Source organism: Geotrypetes seraphini, chromosome 11 (assembly GCF_902459505.1).
Source record: "Geotrypetes seraphini chromosome 11, aGeoSer1.1, whole genome shotgun sequence".
In the NCBI taxonomy this organism is placed as follows: domain Eukaryota; kingdom Metazoa; phylum Chordata; class Amphibia; order Gymnophiona; family Dermophiidae; genus Geotrypetes; species Geotrypetes seraphini.
The window spans coordinates 36297287-36317391 of record NC_047094.1 but is presented as its reverse complement, the minus strand read 5'-3'; the positions used below and the strand labels follow the sequence as shown (position 1 = coordinate 36317391).

At 43.0% G+C, this 20105-nt stretch overlaps 1 protein-coding gene across 12 annotated transcripts in view; it reads left to right on the top strand.

The window, feature by feature from the left end:
• CLEC16A (C-type lectin domain containing 16A) overlaps positions 1–20105 on the top strand; it is a 377291-nt gene that overhangs the window by 331374 nt on the left and 25812 nt on the right. For 11 of the 12 annotated variants that reach the window (XM_033914729.1, XM_033914726.1, XM_033914722.1 and 8 more), the window contains one exon: positions 16883–17035. The exons of the other annotated variant lie outside the window; for it this stretch is intronic. In XM_033914729.1, the coding sequence (XP_033770620.1) occupies positions 16883–17035 (153 nt within the window). The remainder of the gene's footprint in view (positions 1–16882; positions 17036–20105) is intronic. 12 annotated transcript variants of the gene reach the window in all.

Below are 20105 nucleotides of genomic sequence, written 5' to 3'. Positions count from 1 at the left end.
CCACTGGTGCATTTACATATGTTGCTCTTTTCCCACTGTTTAGTCACGTAACCGCCATTTTAGCAGTAAAATTATGCATCTAATTGGCTCTTACTGTCAGATGAACTATGTAGAATGAGGGGGATGGAGGCAGTTCTATAAGGTGTTGCCTCCTTTTAGGTACCCCAATGCCACACGGCGAGAGCCTATTCTTTAATGAGACCTAGGTACCCAGATTCCTTTATAGAATACTAGAGTAATCTGGTATTGGCATACCTGTGGTTACACCAGCCTTAGACCTAGCATAACTGTGGGCACCTAAATGCATCAAGGGCATGCATAGCTTACTGTTATCTCAAATTGTGAGTGTAAGTGGCATTATGGCCTGTATTCTCCTCGACTCATAATTCCTCAAGTTTTCAATTTAATAAACCAGAGCCATGAGTAAGAACAAACTTCCCCTTCCTCACTCCCTTTTAACCGGTTTATTAGAGAATGACACGGGGAAAAATTATGTCCCCGTCCCCGGATCACCATCCTCTGCACCACCCCGTCCCCGCTGTCCCTTTCACCGCCCCGTCCCCGTCTCTGTCTTCCCCTTCACCGTCCCGTCACCGCCCCATTGTCTCTTTCACCGTCCCGGCCCCATCCCCGTCTTCTCCTCTCCATCCCCCCACCCCCAGCACCCTTCACGCGGTCCAGCAGCTCCCTCCCACCGGCCAGCCGTGCATTTCCCTCCCTCCCTTCTTTTCCCTTACCTTTTCTTGTTAAAACACGCGTTTTCTATAAGGCTAGGAGCTGTATTACAGCCGGATCCTTGAAGTTGCGTCGGGTTGCCGGCTAGAAAAGTCTCCTCCGATGCAACCGGAAACAGGAAGTTGCGTCAGAGGAGACTTTTTCCAGTGTGCAACGCGACTTGACTTCAAGGCTTCGGCTGTAATACAGCTCCTAGCCTTATAGAAAACGCGCATTTTAACAAGAAAAGGTAAGGGAAAAGAAGGGAGGGAGGGAGATGCATGGTCGGCTGGCAGGCGGGAGAGAGTGGGCTGCCGCTCGTTCACCACACGTTCCAGATGGTTCACCGCCCCGTGCTACCATTCACCGCCAAACGGGGCGGTGAATTGCCTTGTCCCCGAACTTGCGGTGACCATTTTTTTTGGTCACCGTTTTGGCGGGTTACCCACGGCTAAATGCGGCTAGCCGCGGGTAACCGCCACCGTGTCATTCTCTACGGTTAATGTTAACTTTCTTAAATTTATTGTAGTTCTACCCCATTCCCTCTTGTGTAATTGTGAGTTTGTTTTGGTCCTTGTAACTTCTTTCATATGTGTGTTTTTATGTTCCTATATTTTAATGTACACTGCCTAGAAACCATGATAGGCGATTAATCAGATCATTAATAAACGTGAAACTTAAAAGGCACCATTTAGAGAATCACGCCTCTGGGAAAGATAGGCACCGGAAATGTAGGCCAGGATTTTCAAGGCCTACATTTCCAGTGCTATCATTGCTGTGAATCACACCTACATAGGCATTTTATGTCACCATTTCTGGTGTTAGCCACGTCTATAGTGGTGTTAGCAAAACCGGATGTCTCAATCCATCCTCCTTTTTCCGGAGCCATATGTTAACCCTGTTTAAGACTAGTCCTTGTACTGCTTTTTGTATCCAGTTTAAAGGCAGAGAGCCAGGATATGAGTGAATGTCACTATGGCTTTTTTACTTTTATACTTGCACCTCCCCCTTCTCGCAAATACATCTGTCTAGAGCAGGGATGGTCAACCAGGATCCTTGAGGGCCACAACCCAGTTGGGGGTTTTAAGATTTCCACAATGAATATGCATGAAATCTATTTGCATAGAATGGAAGCAGTACATGCAAATCCATTTTATGCATATTCATTGTGGAAATTTTCAAAACTTGATTGGGTTGTGGCCCTCAAGGACCTTGATTGCCCACCCCTGGTTTAGAGACACCATAGTTTGAGGTTTGGTTTGTATGTTTCTTTCATTACTTTTTCTGTCATCATAAGAACTAAATAGTGTTTTGCAGAATGTCATATATTTATGCACTTTGTGGTGCATAATTTCATCTATAAAATATTGATTCAAAAAAAGTCTTGGCAAGCCTGTATCAGGAGATGAATGAATTGGTGAAAGAGAGTTGAAAAAAATAGGTACTTGCTAATGTCATATCTTCTTTCATTATTTAAACTCATTTTTAGCATATGGATGTGCTTTCACAGACTCTTGATTACTTCGCATTTCCCAGCACAGCTGCTAATAAAAAAAATGTCAAATGTACACCAGTAACCTTATGCTTGTTATATACGTGAATTTAATTCATGAAGTAAAAACAACTGTGGGCATCAGTTTCCCAAATCTTTGTAAATTAGATTATGCAGTCAGCGGTTTATTTCTCAGAATCTCTCAGGCGCCATTGTGCATCCTTGTTTAACTTACTCTGTTCTATGAACTCTTTTCAGGTTTATAACTGTGGATGATCAGTCACTTTGGTTTCTTACATAAACACGAATAAATCCTCTTAGGTTGCCAAACTGTTGTTCTTACCAAAATAGATCTACTGTAAAGTGGTTTTATATCTGCAAACAAAAGTATTGAATGTTGTTTATGTGAGACTAAACAGGCCATAACATACAGCAGTAAGCCAAAGATAGGCATTCATATTGAGCTGCTTGGACCAGATGTTATTTTAAAATGATAAATGTTTTCATATGGTTGCAAGGCGATGGTACCACTGAAGTCTGGCACTTTCTAACAGATCATTTCCTGGAACTCTGTCAGTCCTTTTAAAAGTTTTGTTCTCTCAAATGATCGTTTGGAAAAGAATATTATACCCATAACCCATACCTAGGTTAGCTGATGCCAGTTCTATGACACCCACAATATTATTCTGGAATACTAGTGCAAGCCTGAATTGCACACCTAAAATTTAGGCATGATTATTTCTACCACGTCAACGACAGGTGTAAATGGGCATGCCTACGTAGGGCAAACACAAAATGAATAGTAATCTAAAAATTGCTTGTATGTTGAAGACGCGCCTATGTTCCACCTATCCGTATGCCATTAAGAACATAAGAGTTGCCCTAGTGAGACAGACCAAAGGTCCATCAAACCGCAGTATCCTATTTTCAACAGTCTTATAGTTACATTCTGTAGCTCTTATACGTTACATTGTGGCATAGTTTGTAATGCATATACAGTACTCCCCCAAAATTTGCAGGGGCTACGTGCCAGGAACCCCTGTGAATTTTGAAAAAGCACGAATACGTTTTTTAGGCAGGGGAGATAGGAGAGGGCAGCTGGAGAGGCAGAAGAGGGCAGCCGGAGCACCGGCGAGTGAAGGAAATCACTCACTGTATGCTCCAATTGCCTCTTCCTGTACTAAAGTCAGGCCTCACCAATCAGGAGCTGCTTTGACACGCAGCTCCTGATTGGTATAGGAAGAGGTGGTCGGAGCATACAGCGAATGATTTCCTTCACTCGCTGGCGCTCCGGCTGCCCTCTCCAGCCCAGTCATTCACGGTTGAAAAATACCGTGAATGACTGGGACTGCGAACTGCCGACCGCAAATTTGTGGGGGAGCACTGTATATGCATGTAAATGTATGCATTCAGTTATAGAATTGCCTTTAAAATGCAGGTAGCTCAGATGACTTAACCAACCAAAAAATACACAGAGGGCCATTTTTGAACAGAATTTCTAAGTCCAATTTGGACGTTTCAAGCAAAACATCCAAAGTCGAGGGCAAATAAAAGCCATTTTTGAACTGGATGTCAAACTATATATTTTCTTGAAAATCGTTTACTTGGATAACTTGACCGCCATAAGGTCCAACTTTATTTAGATGTGGGAGGGGCCTTAGGTATCTGGGTGAATCAGGGCATTAGGCCAACTTCCTGGGGCATCCTGAGACTCTGATTGGCTCAGATACCTAAGGCCCTTCCCAAAGGAGGGGCTTAAGATATCCAGGCTAATCAAGGCCTTAGGTCACCTTCCCAGTGCATCCTGGTATGCACTGGGGAGGGACCTAAGACTCCGATTGGACTGGATACTTAAGGAGGGGCTTAAGGTATCCAGGCCAATCAGGGCTTTAGGCCCCTCCTTGGTATACCCCAGGATGCACCAAGAAGGGGAAGGCCTCCCATTTCGAAGAGGTGGGCCTGCTGGCAAGAGGGAGTGGGCATTCTTCTTGCCGGCTTCTACAATGAGGTATGGGGGAGGGGCTGAGGGGTTTCTTGAACTTGGGGTCTGAGCTGACCCCCCCCCCCACACACACCAGGGTTGTGTCTTGGTGGGGTGGGGGGGGCGTTGTCAGGATAGTGCTGGAGGGGAGAGTCATGGGAGTGTTGAAAGGAGGTCTAAGTGGCCTGGATGCACAACCAGGTTGCTGAGGCAGGAGGGAGTGGGCATTCCTCCTATCTCTCTGGGTGTGTCGCTTTCACAGGGCAGCCATCATCATTGGGGGTTTTGTGCAACCCCTCCCCGCAGTTGTCGGCGAGGGGGTGCAGCGGCTCGTCATCAGAAGAGGGCAGCTTGGTTCACGTTTTTAGTTTTTTTTAATAGGACTGATATTGTGCATGTGTGTAACACACGTACAACATCTGTGCCCATTAAAAAAAAAAGTATGGTATGTTATAAATATATTAATTTGGGGGCTGAACTATGGGTAGGACAGGTCACTAAAAGCGATCACTTTTTTGTGACCTAAGGGAAGCATGTTAGAGCATCAATTGCTCTTCTAGTTTATATGGGAGTAGAGTCCTTTCTTTGACAATTATTTAGACTTTAATTATTTTTAATTTTTTGAATTTTATTTTCTTCTTTTTGCTTTTCTATGTTTTAATGGCATTTCTTTCTCTTTTTATTATTTGTAAACCGTGCTGTTGCTAAACCAAAGTACAGTTAAAAATTTGGTGTCAGGTCAAAAGCGCGCTGGGATAAAGGCGCGCCCAGACAATTGAGCGTAGCGCGCGCCGCCGCACCGCTCTAAATTACTGTTTTTAGCGCTCCGACGGGGGGGGCGTGGGGGGGGAACCCCCCCACTTTACTTAATAGACATTGCGCCGTGTTGTAGGGGTGTTGTGGGGGGTTGTAACCCCCCACATTTTACTGAAAACTTCACTTTTTCCCTGTTTTTAGGTAAAAAGTTCAGTTTACAGTAAAATGTGGAGGGTTACAACCCCCCAAACCCCCCATAACGCCGGCGCGATGTCTATTAAGTAAACTGGGGGGGTTCCCCAACAAACCCCCCGTCGGAGCCCCTAAAAACTGTAATTTAGAGCGGTGCGGCGGCACGCGCTGCGCTCAATTGTCAGTGCGCGCTTTTGTCTTTCGCGCCGTTGTCTATGAACCAAAAATTTTAATAAACATGAACACGGCATTTCAATATTAACGACCTTATTTTCATGGCCGGATCGGAGACTGAGCGATTGTGCACAAAACCATGCAGTGAGCCATTTTGTGCATTGGGACGGCAAATCCAATCATCACTAAACTGGGATAAGGAGCTGAAGCCCCTATTACTAATTTCTGTATCCTGTTTACACTTTAGAAAACAACTTAAGACTTACTTATTTTCTAGATTCTTGGGTTCTTAGTTTTCATTCTCATCTTATGTGTATTTTTTAATTAATCTTGTGTAAACCGCATAGAACTTAAAGATAATGCGGTCTAGAAGTGAATTTTTATGTTATCTTATGTTATGTTAAATGATCCCTGGCTTTAGTGCATCTGAGCCTACACTCTGGTGGAAAATTGTTCCTCTGCTTGCATATTTTGAAAGGTTAATACACAATCCTTTCATTCTGGTGAGATTTTTCCATTGAAGGTTACCTCCAAATGCAATGGAACCAAGCTCTGGTTCAGGCTCCCAGGAGCTGGCACGGATCCAGACAGGTTGTTCTGATTAAATATTCTTAGTTAAAAAAAAAAAAAATCTGATCTCTTGGCCTTGCCCCATCCCTCATTCTGTCTCCGTGGGGAAAAAGGCTTAATGAATCAGACCTTAAGTGTCAAGTGGAGGCACTGACAGGGATGAGAGACACTTTAATTAGTCTCATTTATTATATTCTCACAAGACATTTGTAATATATTCCATACAGTTATCAGCTAATACTTAACTGCGTTTTGCAAGAAAATAGGTGGAGCTCTGGAAATCAGAATAATCGCCAGTTTTTCTGTCCCTGTAATTTACTGTGCAGCAAATAACTATCATATTTACTGCTGAGGGTACTTCAAGGTAATGCAATTGTGTAATACATAAGGTACTCTGCCTGTTTATGTTGCTTTGATGCATCAAACACTAGTGTTACTGCTTCATTGAGAGATTTGGCATGTGCCCTCTGATATTTGCCTGGCCTTTGGCTCTTAACCTGCAGTCGGTAGCTCATTTTACACGTTTTACTGGAAATATTAGAAGTTGTGTTTCCTCTCTGCTGAAAAATCCAAAGCTCTTTCAAGCCGAGCTTTTCAGAAAACTCTCGGAGATACTCTATGCGCAGTGCTTTTCACTGCACTGCAACACTGCAGCAGTTATTAATGGCAGAAAATACAGGGAAGATAAAGCAGGTTCACTAGAATTCCTCCCCATATCTAATATAGAAACATAGAAAGATGACGGCAGAAAAGGGCTATAGCCCATCAAGTCTGCCCACTCCACTGTCCCACCCCATTAAGTCAGAGTGCTGCTTGACCCACGTAGAGATCCCACGTGGATGTCCCATTTATTCTTAAAGTCGAGCACGCTAGTGGCCTTAATCACCTGCACCGGTAGTTTGTTCCAGTGATCCACCACCCTTTCTGTAAAGAAATACTTCCTGGTGTCACCACCAAATCTCCCTCCTCTGAGTTTGAGCAGGTGCCCCCTTGTGACTGAAGGTCCCTTAGGAAAGAATATGTCATTTTCCACCTCGACACGACCTGTGACGTACTTAAATGTCTCAATCATGTCACCCCTCTCCCTGCGCTCCTCTAGAGAGTAGAGCTGCAACTTGCTTAACTTTGGGGGTCTTTTACTAAGGCACGCTAGCCAATTTAGCGGCTAAAAAGTCTAAATATTAGCACACGCTAAATGCTAATAGAATATAATGAGCATGTTAGCATTTAGCACACACTAACTCGTCTAGCGCGTCTTAATATAAGACCCCCTTTGTGCTTCAGTATGCATCATATTTATGGCAACTTTAACCCCAGGACATGTTATATCAGGATATTATTTTTATGAAATACAGTCAAACCTCGGTTTGCGAGTATTTTGCAAGACAAGCAAAACACTCGAGCAAACTTTAATTCGCAAAACAAGTGTTGACTCGATAAGTGAGCACGGCCCACCCCCAAACCCTTACATCCAGCGACATCACCAACCCACGCCAGTACCACCGCCTTGCCCATGCCGCATCCAGCTCCGCCGTAAATAGGAAGTGCAATCAAAAGGGGGTGGAGCTTGGATGACGGCATGGACGCAGTGGCAAACCGGCTCTCAACGAGGCCTGCTCAAGAAGGACAAGTACTTACTGGCGGGCAGCTGGCGCTGGCAAAGGGCCCGGGGTCAGCATGGGAGTCAGAATGAGTCCGGCAGGAGTGGGCGGTGGCATCCGGTGGAGCGGTGTCTGGGGGCACAAGAAAGGCAGGGCCAACGGTGCCTATCCAGGCTCAGTGGCAGCGGCGGTTTGACTACAGCCAGCACCTTCGAGCCGGGGCGCACCATCACAACCCGCAGCGACATGAGCGCCCTGCAGTACAGCCCCCTCTCTGGTTCCCAGAGCTACTTGACAGGCAGCAAATGAGAGGCAGCGAACAGCAGCAGAGTCCTCCCCAAGAAAACTGGAGGAGCTGCGCGGATAGGTCCATGGCCAAGGCAGTGGTGGTGGCGTCACTAATGGTAATTAAGTTTTAGGGATGTGGAACGAATTGTCCAAGTTTCCATTAATTCTTATGGGGAAAGTCGCTTTGATATACGAGCACTTTGGATTATAAGCATGCTTTTGGAACGAATTATGCTCGTAAACCAAGGTACCACTGTATTTTCATTTCTTTGCTTTCTCTTGAAAAATAATCCACTCTTTGATTGTTTGTAGTTTTAGTGCTTTAGTTAACGGAATGATAAACTCTTTGTAAATTTTGATTAAATGAGGTAGGACAGTTTGTGTATTTAGGGGTTTACCACTTTATTTTCAGCGTAAACAAACTACTGTTCCATGTATGGTAAACTTGCAGGGGGTTTTCTGACTAATTTTCAGCCTTTTGGCAGCGCTGGGATTTCCTCCTCCTGTTTTTATCACTAACACCAGACTTAAGATTGGTCTTGAAAAGCACTACATTGACTGATAAATTACTGGAGGTGAGATTCTGTGTTAAATGACATTGTAAAATGCAGTGTTCTGGTTAATCATAGTTAGTGGTACGTATGGTGAATCATATACCAACCCCCCAAAAAATTAAGGAAGAAGAAAATGCTTAATGGGAGTAAATGCACTAATAAGATGACAGAGCTAAGAACAGAACGGGTATTCTTGCTTTTAAGAAGTGGGCAGCCAGCTATAGCCAGTTTAGTAACAGATTGACAAATGGTGGAGGATCTTCATGCATTTTTGAGTACGATCATATTTCAGTGGAATTCTCAAAGGTATCATGAGAAACTTTTTTTTACATCAGTTTCTTTGAAGACTTATCCCCTGTGTGTCAAAGCCTTATTTTTAGCACATAGTCATTACTGTGCCATCAGTGTGGGCCTATAGAAATTTGCAACTTATAGGGAAAAAAAGTATGACTTTAAGATTTGTAGCATTACAGAGCATTGGATATGAAAAATAACCGTTAATGTAACAAACGTAGTCTTCAAAACCCCTAATCTTGCTTTTACCTTTTATTTCATGAAGGCATTTTAACTGTACTGTTTAAATGAAAATAAAAGAAAGAATGCCATACTTGTTTAATAAGTGATGAGCAAGATGCTATGAACCAAAATTAACAAAAGTATTGCATATGTAGAATTTTAAATATAGCATTATTGAGTAGAAAGAAAGTTCTAGAGCAGTGGACTCATGGGAGAAAGATTTTAGGGTAGAAAAATGGTGGTGTGCGTGAAAACTTGTCTTAGTAGAGCAGATAAAATCAAAAATAACACCATAACTTCAAAAAAAATGTAAGCAGAAAGGATTAGTGGGGAAATAAGGATAATTTTGAAGATTAAGTTGGATTTGTAGTTTTGTAGCAGTAAGGGATATAATGGACATTCCAGATAGGCCTTGTGGTTATTATCTGTGTCCCCCCTCCCTCAGAGCGATCCCTCTCTTCCCCCAGGCCTACCATCCATCCCTGGTGGCCTTAGTGGATGATCCCTGGTGGCCTTAGTGGATGGTCGGGAGAGAGGGAAAGACGACGAGGGACGCATTGGGACATGTAAGTGAGGAGGAAGGTCGTGTTTAGACAGGAAGGGAGAAGCAGAGTCGTGTTGGGACACAGAAGCAAGGGAGGGAGCACAAACTTCAGACAAATTTTATCAAATATTATTAAAAGCTTCATTGGCTACCATTTGAGGCTAGAGTGTTATTTAAATTTGGATGCATTTGTTTTAAAGTTTTATTTGGCTTAGCGCAGGCTTACCTTGTTTCTCATTTTAGTTTTTTTATTTCTAAGAAAAATATTCGTAGATCTGGTTGGTTTTATTTTCCTTTAGCAAATGCATGTCGTTACAAAAAATTTTTGGATAGGACCTTAGCATTCCAAGCAGGATTAATGAATTCATGTTTGAATCTTCTCATTTCTCCATTTCTTACTTACTCTCAGTTTCTAAAAGATCTTAAAACCCACTTATTTAAACAATATAATATACATTACTGATTATCATATTATCATGTAGTTATAATGTACTTTTAATCTTTTTAGCTATACTTATTTCAGTTTATATTGTGTTATTTTTATTCATTAGTTTTAATGCTTGTATTAGTTACTTAAAATTTATTATGTATGATGTTATTATTATATTGTATACTGAGTACCCTTTGTGTAAACTGCTATGAACTGCTGGTTAGGCAGTATATAAAAAAAAATTATTATTATTATAAATGATGGAAGAAAGGAGGGATGGAGATAGGATGGAACAATGGAGGGAGTGAGGGAAAGATATGCTGAGGTGGGGGAGGGACTAGAAAGGGAGAATTGGACATGGATGACTGAGTGAGAGGGAAAGATAGACAGTGCACATGGGGAAATGAAGAAAGAGGTGAATTGTTGGGCAAAAGGAGGGAGAAAGAAATATTGGACATGGTGTTGGGAAAAGTGTGAGGTACAGATGCATGGGGAAGAGAGAGATAAGAGGGGAAAATGTTGGATGTAGTGGTGGAGAGGGAACAATGGGACGGTAAGTGTAAATCTCCTATCTTTTCTTTCTATTTAATGTACAGTACTTTGTTTTGAGGACTATTTCTTTAATGTTTATATAGACTATACTGTACAGGATCCGAGTTACATACAAATTCAACTTAAGAGCTGTTGAAAAAACAGAACTCGTTCTTAACCCGGAGACTACCTGTAATTTTTAATGCTTAATAACTGGTCTAAACAAGCAGGACAAGGTGATTTACAAAATTAGTAGTATGTGGAAGCTTGAAATCTTCCCTCGGCCCTCGGAGCTTTCTCACATTCACACTGCGGCCCTTTACTTTAAAAAGGTTGGAGACCACTGCTGTAGAAGAAATTAGGGCCCTACTTTCAGGGTATATATGTGTGAATACTTATGCCAGCCTGGTATCAGCACTGACATCTAAATGTGCAATTTAAAGTATTCTGTAAGGTATGTGTGTAAGGATGAGTCCTGCCCACACTGATAAATTGCTTGGTTTTCAGGCAGGTAAAATGGATTCATGGCTAAGTTCTATTATTTCTCAGGCCCATTAAGAACATAAGCATTGCCTCTGCCGGGTCAGACCAGGGGTCCATCGTGCCCAGCAGTCCGCTCCCGCGGCGGCCCCCCAGGTTCGTGACCTGTAAGTCCTTACCTAAATTCTTTATTCCCTATTCATTAGTACCTGTATAGTTACCCTCTATCTGTACCCTTCAATCCCCTTCTCCTTCAGGAAGTCATCCAATTCCTTTTTGAATGCCCAATATTGTACTCTGCCCTATCACCTCCACTGGGAGCGCATTCCAGGTGTCCACCACCCTCTGAGTGTAGAAGAACTTCCTAGCATTCGTTTTCCATGCCCTTAATCATCCTTGTCGCTCTTCTCTGGACCCTCTCGAGTATCACCATATCCTTCTTAAGGTAGGGCGACCAGTATTGGACATAGTACTCCAGATGTGGGTGCACCATCGCTCGATACAGTGGTAGAATAACTTCCTTCGTTCTGGTAGTGATACCCTTTTTGATTATGCCCAACATTCTGTTCGCTTTCTTTGAAACCGCTGCACATTGCACCGCCGGCTTCATTGTTTTATCCATCAAAACCCCCAAGTCTTTTTCTAGGCAGCCTTCCCCCAGTACCCTCCCTCCCATCGTATAGCTGTACATTGGGTTCCCCATCCCCACATGCAAGACTTTACATTTCTCTTCATTGAAGCTCATCTGCCATCTTTTTGCCCGCTCACTCAGTTTGTTCAGGTCTCCTTGTAATTCTTTGCATTCCTCAACAGTTCTAACTCTACTGGAGAGTTTTGTGTCGTCCGCAAATTTTATAACTTAGCACTTTGTCCCTATTTCCAGGTCATTTATGAATATATTGAACAGCAGCGGTCCCAACACTGACCCCTGTGGGACCCCACTTGTAACCCCTCTCCAGTCCAAGTAGTGCCCTTTTACTCCTACCCTCTATTTCCTGTCCGCCAGCCAATTTCTGATCCATTTGTTCACGTCCCCTACCACCCCATGGCTCCACAGATTCCTCAGTAGGCGCTCATGAGGTACCTTGTCGAAGGCTTTTTGGAAATCGAGATATACGATGTCTATTGGATCACCCTTGTCCAATTGCTCGCTTATCCCCTCAAAGAAATGCAGTAGGTTCGTTAGGCATGATCTTCCTTTACAGAAACCATGCTGGCTTGTTCTCATCAGATTATTTTTTTCTAAATGCTCAATGATACCTTCCTTGAGCAATGATTCGGCCATCTTCCCCGGAATTGAGGTTAAGCTTACCGGTCTGTAGTTTCCTGGGTCGCCTCTCGATCCCTTTTTGAAGATAGGTGTAACATTCGCTATCTTCCAGTCCTCCGGGATTACCCCTGTTTTCAAGGTTAGGTTGCAAATCTGCTGCAGTAACTCCGCTGTTTCATCTCTGAGTTCTTTCAGTGTTCTCGGGTGGATTCCGTCTGGGCCCGGAGATTTGTCAGCTTTTAGTCTATCTATCTGCTTTAGTACATCTTCGAGGTTTATCTCTATGCATGATAATTTTCCCTCTTGGTCTCCCCTGAAGATTTTTTCCGGTTCCGGCATATTGGATGTGTCTTCTCTTGTAAAGACCGATGAGAAGAACATGTTTAGTCTGTCAGCCACCTCTTTTTCCTCCTTCACCACTCCCTTCTTGTTGCCCTCATCCAGAGGTCCCACCTCCTCCCTCGCCAGCTGTTTTCCTTTCACATATCGGAAGAATGGTTTAAAATTTCGTGCTTCCTTAGCTAGTCTCTCTTCATATTCTTTCTTTGCTTTTCTGACCACTCGGTGACACTCTTTTTGTTGCTTCCTGTGCGCTTTCCAATTTTCTTCGGTTTTGTCCTTTTTCCACTTCCGAAATGTCCTTTTCTTGTCTCCTATCACTTTCTTTACTTCAGTGGTTATCCATGCCGGGTCTTTTGTTTGATTCTTTTTGTATCCTTTCTAAATCTGGGTATGTACAGGTTTTGCGCCTCATTTACCGTGTCTTTGAATAAGGACCAGGCTTGCTCCACAGTCTGCGCCTTCTTGGAGCTGTTTTTGACTTTTTTTCTCACCATTCGTCTCATGGCGTCATAGTTCCCTTTCTTGAAGTTAAACATTGTTGCATTGGTTCTTTTTCCCTTTGGTAATCCTACTTCCACTTTGAACTGGATCATGTTGTGGTCACTGTTACCTAATGGAGCCACTACTTCCACTCCCTTGCAGGTCCTTTCAGCCTGTTGAGTATTAGATCCAGAATCGCTGACCCTCTCGTTGGTTCCTTGACAAAGTTATTCCATGAAGCAGTCTCGTACAGCCTCCAGGAACTTCGTTTCCTTTGTACATTTTGAAGTTCCAAGACTCCAGTCTATCCCAGGATAGTTGAAGTCTCCCATAATTATGGTGTTAGTGTTCCTGCATTCCCGCCTCAATTCGTCTTCCATTTCTGTATCATCTGCTTCAGTTTGCCCAGGTGGACGGTAGTACAGTCCCATCTTTATCTCGGTTCCATTCCTTCCTGGTATTTTTAACCAGTGATTCCAGTTGGTCATTTGTTGCTGCTGCGTCCACGCTGGTTGATTTAATGATGTCCTTGATATATAGTGCGATTCCTCCTCCTTTCTGATATGTCCTGTCTCTTCGGTAGAGCTTGTACCCTGGCAGAACTATGACCCAATTGTTTTCCTCGTTCCACCATGTTTCTGTGATCCCTATGATGTCTAGACTCTCGTTATTGGCTATGACTTCTAATTCCCCCATTTTGTTTTTAGGCTCCTTGCATTAGTGTACATGTAGTTCAAGTCCTGGTATTTTTTCTTCCTTGTTATTTTCTCTTGTGCTTCGTTTTTCTTTCTGTCCCCTTACTGACTTGCCGACTCCTATTTCTGTCTCTTTTGTCACCCCCTTGTGGTATGTTCCTATTGACCTTCTCTTGTTCCTTCCCTTCATCCTGTTCCATTTTGACTTCACCTTGTAGTACGCTCCTCCTATCCTCCTCTCTCTTCGTTGAGGATAGGAGGAGCGTACTACATATATCAAGGACACCATTAAATTAAATTCATACATGTCCTTTAGGAAACTATTGAAAACTGATTTATTCGAAAAGTTTATAAATTGATGTTTCAGAATATGGATTGGAAATTTGCACATTGATTTTACAGTTGTACTTTTTAAGGAATATCTATCTATTTTCACGAATGCATTTTATTTAATTATTGTATAATTTTATTTGTTTTTAGATTTTGTACTTTTATTCATTGTTTGTATATTTTTAGTACTGTATGTGAACCGCCTAGAACTATGTGGTAGGGTGGTATATAAAAATAAAATTTATTATTATTACCCAGACTCCATTTATACGTATGTGCATATCTGCCATTATTACAAACATTTATGCACATAATAATCAACATATAAATGTTAGCATCTGCTGCAGTTGTCACTCTTTTACCTGCTTAAAGGCATTTCAGACATTTCTGCCTCTGCTAGCTGTTTGGTAACGTTCAAATTGTTCATTTGCGATAATATCACAAAAGTGGTGGCATGTTTCCAGCATACATAATTATACTGGGATTCTCTTTGAGACAGAAATAAAACCATTGTTTCCACTGTAGATGTAAACACCTGTACTCGCGGTAACCTCAGCGAGACCTCTTCCTGTACTCTCACTGCTGTAGTGTCAAAGAATAAAATGATTTTTTCTGTTCTGTAAACCGCCATGAATGGTCATTTATGCGCTGAGCACGTGATGTTAAGCAACTGGAAGTGATGCAGATTCTTGCAATTCAGTCGGCCACAACTAAGGATGTTCTGCTGAAGCAGCAAATAGATTGCTACCCAGGAAGGATAGGATCGGCATTTATGCAACGCATCCTAACAGTTCATCAGTGTAATAATGAAGCCAAATAGAATAGAGAAGTTGAACTTATAAACTTTTTTCTCCATAGAAAAAAACAGCCCCTGAATTCTTGGCCATTGAATTGCAATGTACAGCCTTTATTTAGGAAATTTGCAATGTTCAATAAAAGGATAGAAGTTTCTTAGTTAAAATTTGACAAAAAGGCTTATAAAAATTTCTAAGCGAAGTGCATAATAAAATTAGGGGAAGCCAGACAATTAAAATACAAACAAAACAAACTAATAGCAACATACAAACAGAAACATGGTCGAAAAAGGGTAGAACTACAATGGTTTAAGGAAAGATAACAATGATGGTAAAAATAAAAGGGTCGGGGACACAGCAGGATGCAGTTTTCAGCCACCTTTCTGATCAGAAATCAAAAATTGGCAACCGGGTACCATGCTAGTGTTTCAGCATGAATGACCTTGGTAGGAGGCAGAAAGTCAGAAAGTACTTGTTTTAGGTATTGCTTCAACAGCTGCCTTCCATGTCCAAGTCAATCGCGATACACTCTATGATAGACTCGCGTTGCCTTTGCATTCTACCTGCTTCCCGACGTGGTAAACAGAAGTGCCGGGCTGACCAGCTTCCCCCCCCCCCCCCCCCCAACGTTGTAGAGGAAGTTCCGGGCCAGCCAATCGCTGCCTGGCTGGCCCGGAACTTCCTCTACGATGTCAGAATTGACGTCAGGAAGGCTGGTCGGCCCGGCGCTTCTGTTTACCGCGTCAGGAAGCAGGGAGAGCTCACAACTCGGCAGTGGACAGCTTGGAGGCCTGTTCCCCGATGGCGGCGGCGGTGGCTTGGGGAAGGCAGGGAGAAAGAAAGACAAAGAAAGAAAGGGGGCAGGTAGGGAGACAGAAGGGAAACAGAAAGAAAGGGGGGACAGGGAGACAGAAAAGAAGGGAAATAGAAAGAATGAAAGAAAGGGGGCATGGAGAGAGAAAGAAAGGGGGCAGGGAGACAAAGAAAGGCAGAAAGAAAGGGGAGGGGCAGGGAGAGAGGAAGAAAAAGTTGGGGGAGGGAATGAGGTTTGGAGGAGAGGAAGCATACAGGAGGCTGAAAGAAGGGAAGAAATATTGGATGTACAGTCAAAAGAAGAAAGTGCAATCAGAGACTCATGAAATCACCAGACAACAAAGGTAGGAAAAATGATTTTATTTTCAATTTAGTGAGCAAAATGTGTCCGTTTTGAGAATTTATATCTGCTGTCTATATATGGCCCCCTTTTACTAATCCGCAATAGTGTTTTTTAGCGCAGGGAGCCTATGAGCATCCAGAGCAGTGCGGGGCATTCAGCGCAGCTCCCTGTGCTAAAAACCGCTATCGCGGTTTAGTAAAAAGGAGGGTGTATATTTGTCTATTTTTGTATAGTTGTTACTGAGGTGACATTACATAAAGTAATCTGCCTTGATCTCTTTGAAAAACCCTGGAATATAAATAATAATTAACATTTTCTCTGCGTACAATGTGCTTTGTGTTTTTTTTTAATTTTATTTTTGGTAGATCATTTTGACTTGGTCATTTTAAAAGTAGCTTGCAAGCCCAAAAAGTGTGGGCACCCCTGTCCTAGTGGTTATGAGCATAAATATGTTTTTAATAATGCAGGATGGAAGGAGTTTAGAAACAGCAAGAGTGATACGAGGGGAGCAAAGGCGTTTGATTAGAAAAAAGGCAGGGACATGAGAGAAACAGACCAAGAAAAGGGAAAAGAAAGTAGGGTGTAGAAAATAGCAATTTGTTATATCTTAGAAAAAAAAACCCAAGTAATATTTTCCTTTTTCTTCGCTAGGATGAGTGAAGAAACACACTTTTTTGTCTAATGTGTAATGCAACCTGAAATGGTATTGCCCGTGACTAATGGTAATAGATGAAAGATTCTCTTCCTTCTTCCTCCCTTGCCTTTTAAATGCACAGCTACGACTGAAGTGGCTGCAATTAACTGATTGAACATACAAGGCTCAAGGTTTGTCCGCTATGTGCAGTGGAAACCGCAGTTCTGCCGTCTGAAAGAATGCAGTATCAAAGGGCAGATATAGTCTCATAGAAGGAATCACCAGGTTTATTTTGTTTTCTTGCTGTAAGGAGAGGCATTCACCTCCGTTCGTAAAGCTGGCCTGTATTGTCTTTCAGGCTTCGCCGTAGCCCAGTGTATAAACCAACACAGTCCATCGCCAGCATCGTCGCCATCCCCTCCTTCCAGTAACAGCTCTAGTGGAAGCACTGGACGCTGCGATTCTGTTACTGCCAGCACTGCCTCTACGTCCTCAGTCCAGAGCCCTTCAGGTATTCTTTCAGAATTTATTATGGAAACATTAAGTAGATGATACTTTTTATAAACTCATTCTATAAACCTAGGGTGGTTCACATTTGTTTTGTGTGTGTGCGTTGTGTGTGTCTACATCATGGCAAATACCTGGATTAGTACATAATGTCAAGATTTTGTGTACATTGCAGCATCCCAGAACACATTTGTAAACATGTGTCTTCAGAGTTAAGCGATAGCTTTGTGGCTGTAAACGAGGGTTTTCCATTGAGCCTAATGGCCAGTTCTCAAAGGATCTGGTTTAACCTAATTTTCACTCTACAACTTTACCTCATCCCAGGTTTTTCTTCCTTCTGCATTCACTTATCCCCTCATTTTCTAGCATAAGCTCCTAAATAAAGGCACCGTTTGCATGAATATTACCAATTGGTGTGAAAGCACTAGTTGGGCACTAAATAAGATTTGATCATCTTAGCACGTGCCTTACATAGCATACAAATGCAAGGGACCATTCACATGGGCAGAGTTTGATATCTTCCGTAATTATATGCATGTTACAGAATAGTCTTAAACTCCTTTATTCTTTCCTTTAGGGCAGGGGTGTCCAACCTGCGGCCCCGTGAAGTATTTTGTGTGTCCCTGGTCGAGGACGATGCAGTGTTTTCCTCTGCTGCCTCCGGGTGTTTACCATCTTGCCGACTCCCTCCTGTGTCTTGCTGCAGCGTTTGCACGTTTGTGCGGCCCCAGAAACATTTTTTTCGGCCCAGTGAAGCCAAAAGGTTGGACCCCTGCTTTAGGGCTTCAGGTATGCCAGTGGTTAGCCAAATGTTTTCTATGGCTACCAGTAAACTTGTGGCCATGGCTTCCTCACTAGCCATGGCCACAAGTTTACTGGTAGCCATAGAAAACATTTGGCTAACCACTGGCATATCTAAAGCCCTAAAGGAAAGAATAAAGGAGTTTAAGACTTCGGTTGGATACTGAACATTGTGTATGAGGGATCATCTCAAAGTATCTTACTACTATTGGCTGCAGGATATACCATTACAGAATAGTGTCATTGCTAAAGTGCCATATGTAGGTGCACACATTTGTGCCTCCCATAGATGTGGGGGGTTGTCTAAATGCCAACCTGCGTTAGTATTATACAATATGACGTCATTTGGCCACCTAGATCCTGCTATAGAATTTGTGCTTAGCACTTGCTATTTTGGTGCCTAACTTGTGGAGCTTTTTATAGAATTGCTCCCTTAATGAATTTCTTTGGTGACGGGACTAAATCGCGTGAGACAATGGCGCGCCGACAACTGAGCGCAAGGTTGACGGCGTGCCGAAGAAAAGCACTATTTTAAAGGGCTCTGACGGGGAGTGTGTGGGGGGAACCCCCCCACTTTACTTAACAGACATTGCGCTGGCGTTGTGGGGGGTTTGGGGGGTTGTAACCCCCCACATTATACTTAAAACTGAACTTTTTCCCTAAAAAACAGGCAAAAAGTTTGGTTTCAAGTATAATGAGGGGGGTTACAACCCCCCAAACCCCCCACAACGCCAGCGTGATGTCTGTTAAGTAAAATAGGGGGGTTCCCCACCAACAACCCCCGTCGGAACCCTTTAAAATAGTGCTTTTCTTCGGCGCGCCGTCAACCTTGCACTCAGTTGTCGGCGCGCCGTTGTCTCACGCGATTTTGTCTATGAACCATTTCTTTACGCATTTCTGTATGTATACAGCGTGAGGCCCAAAAAAAAAAAATTAAGTAACCCCCCCTAGAGTTTTTTGCTGTTTTCTTAGCAACCACTTGGAATGTCAACATGAATTGTTACAGCTTTATTTGTTACTATCTGTGTTTAAGTGGAAAGAGATTGTCTTTAAACATGGCAGAGTTACCATTGTTTGAAGAAAAAAGTGGGGAGCCATCTTGCTGTTAACGATGCCACAGTGACGAGGCTTCTATCTGGGGAGCAATGTTGGAGGCCTATCGCAAGCGCCGCCCAAAGTCGCAAACTGTCGTCAAACTCGAGGAAGTGCTGCAGATGATCTGGGACAGCCTGCCACAGGGGCCTGTCAATAAGGCTGTTAAGAACTTCCCAAAGTGGCTGGGGGGTGGACATTTTGAGCAGTCACGGACTGCCAAATTCTGACACATTGTTAATTACGGTGTCAGGTCAAAAGCGCGCCTGGACAAAGGCGCGCCCAGACATTTGAGCGCAGCGTGCCGCGCCGCTCTAAATTACTGTTTTTAGTGCTCCGACGGGGGGCGTGTGGGGGAACCCCCCCCACTTTACTTAATAGACATCGCGCCGCATTGTGGTGGCGTTGTGGGGGGTGTGTGGGGGTTGTAACCCCCCACATTTTACTGAAAACTTCACTTTTTCCCTGTTTTTAGGGAAAAAGTTAAGTTTACAGTAAAATGTGGAGGGTTACAACCCCCCAAACCCCCCATAACGCCGGCGCGATGTCTATTAAGTAAACTGGGGGGTTCCCCAACAAAAACCCCCGTCGGAGCCCCTATAAACTGTAATTTAGAACGGCGCGTGCTGCGCTCAATTGTCGGCGCGCGCTTTTGTCTTTCGCGCCGTTGTCTATGAACCGTTAATTATATCTTTTGAATGGCATTATTTGACTATTTTATAGCTTGGACATTTTTGAAGCACAAAAGTCAGATAGTAACACTAAAATGTAAGTAAAATCAAAGTAGCTTAAGATAATTAAATGTTGTTTCATAGTAATATGTAAGTATGATGACCAACTATGTAAAATTTTTTGTTGAATTCAAAGCAGTCACTGAGAAAATAGCAAAAAACGACACTTCTCTCTCCGTAGTTGCGGTTTCAGCATTCGCAGTTTCAATTACTTGCAGTTTTTAGCTTGCTGGCTCCTCCCCCCCCAAATTACATCAGCTTGCATAGAGAAATTGCTGATTCCAAGCGTTTACAGAGAAAATCGCCGATTCCCAGCACTTTCTTCACCGTGTTTTGCCTCTCCTTCAGGAACAGGCCAGGTCTCCCACCATGTTATTCGCGGTTTCACCATATTCACGATGGTTTTTAATAGAAAACAGCGAATAACATATGAAAAAGTTATTTGTGTTT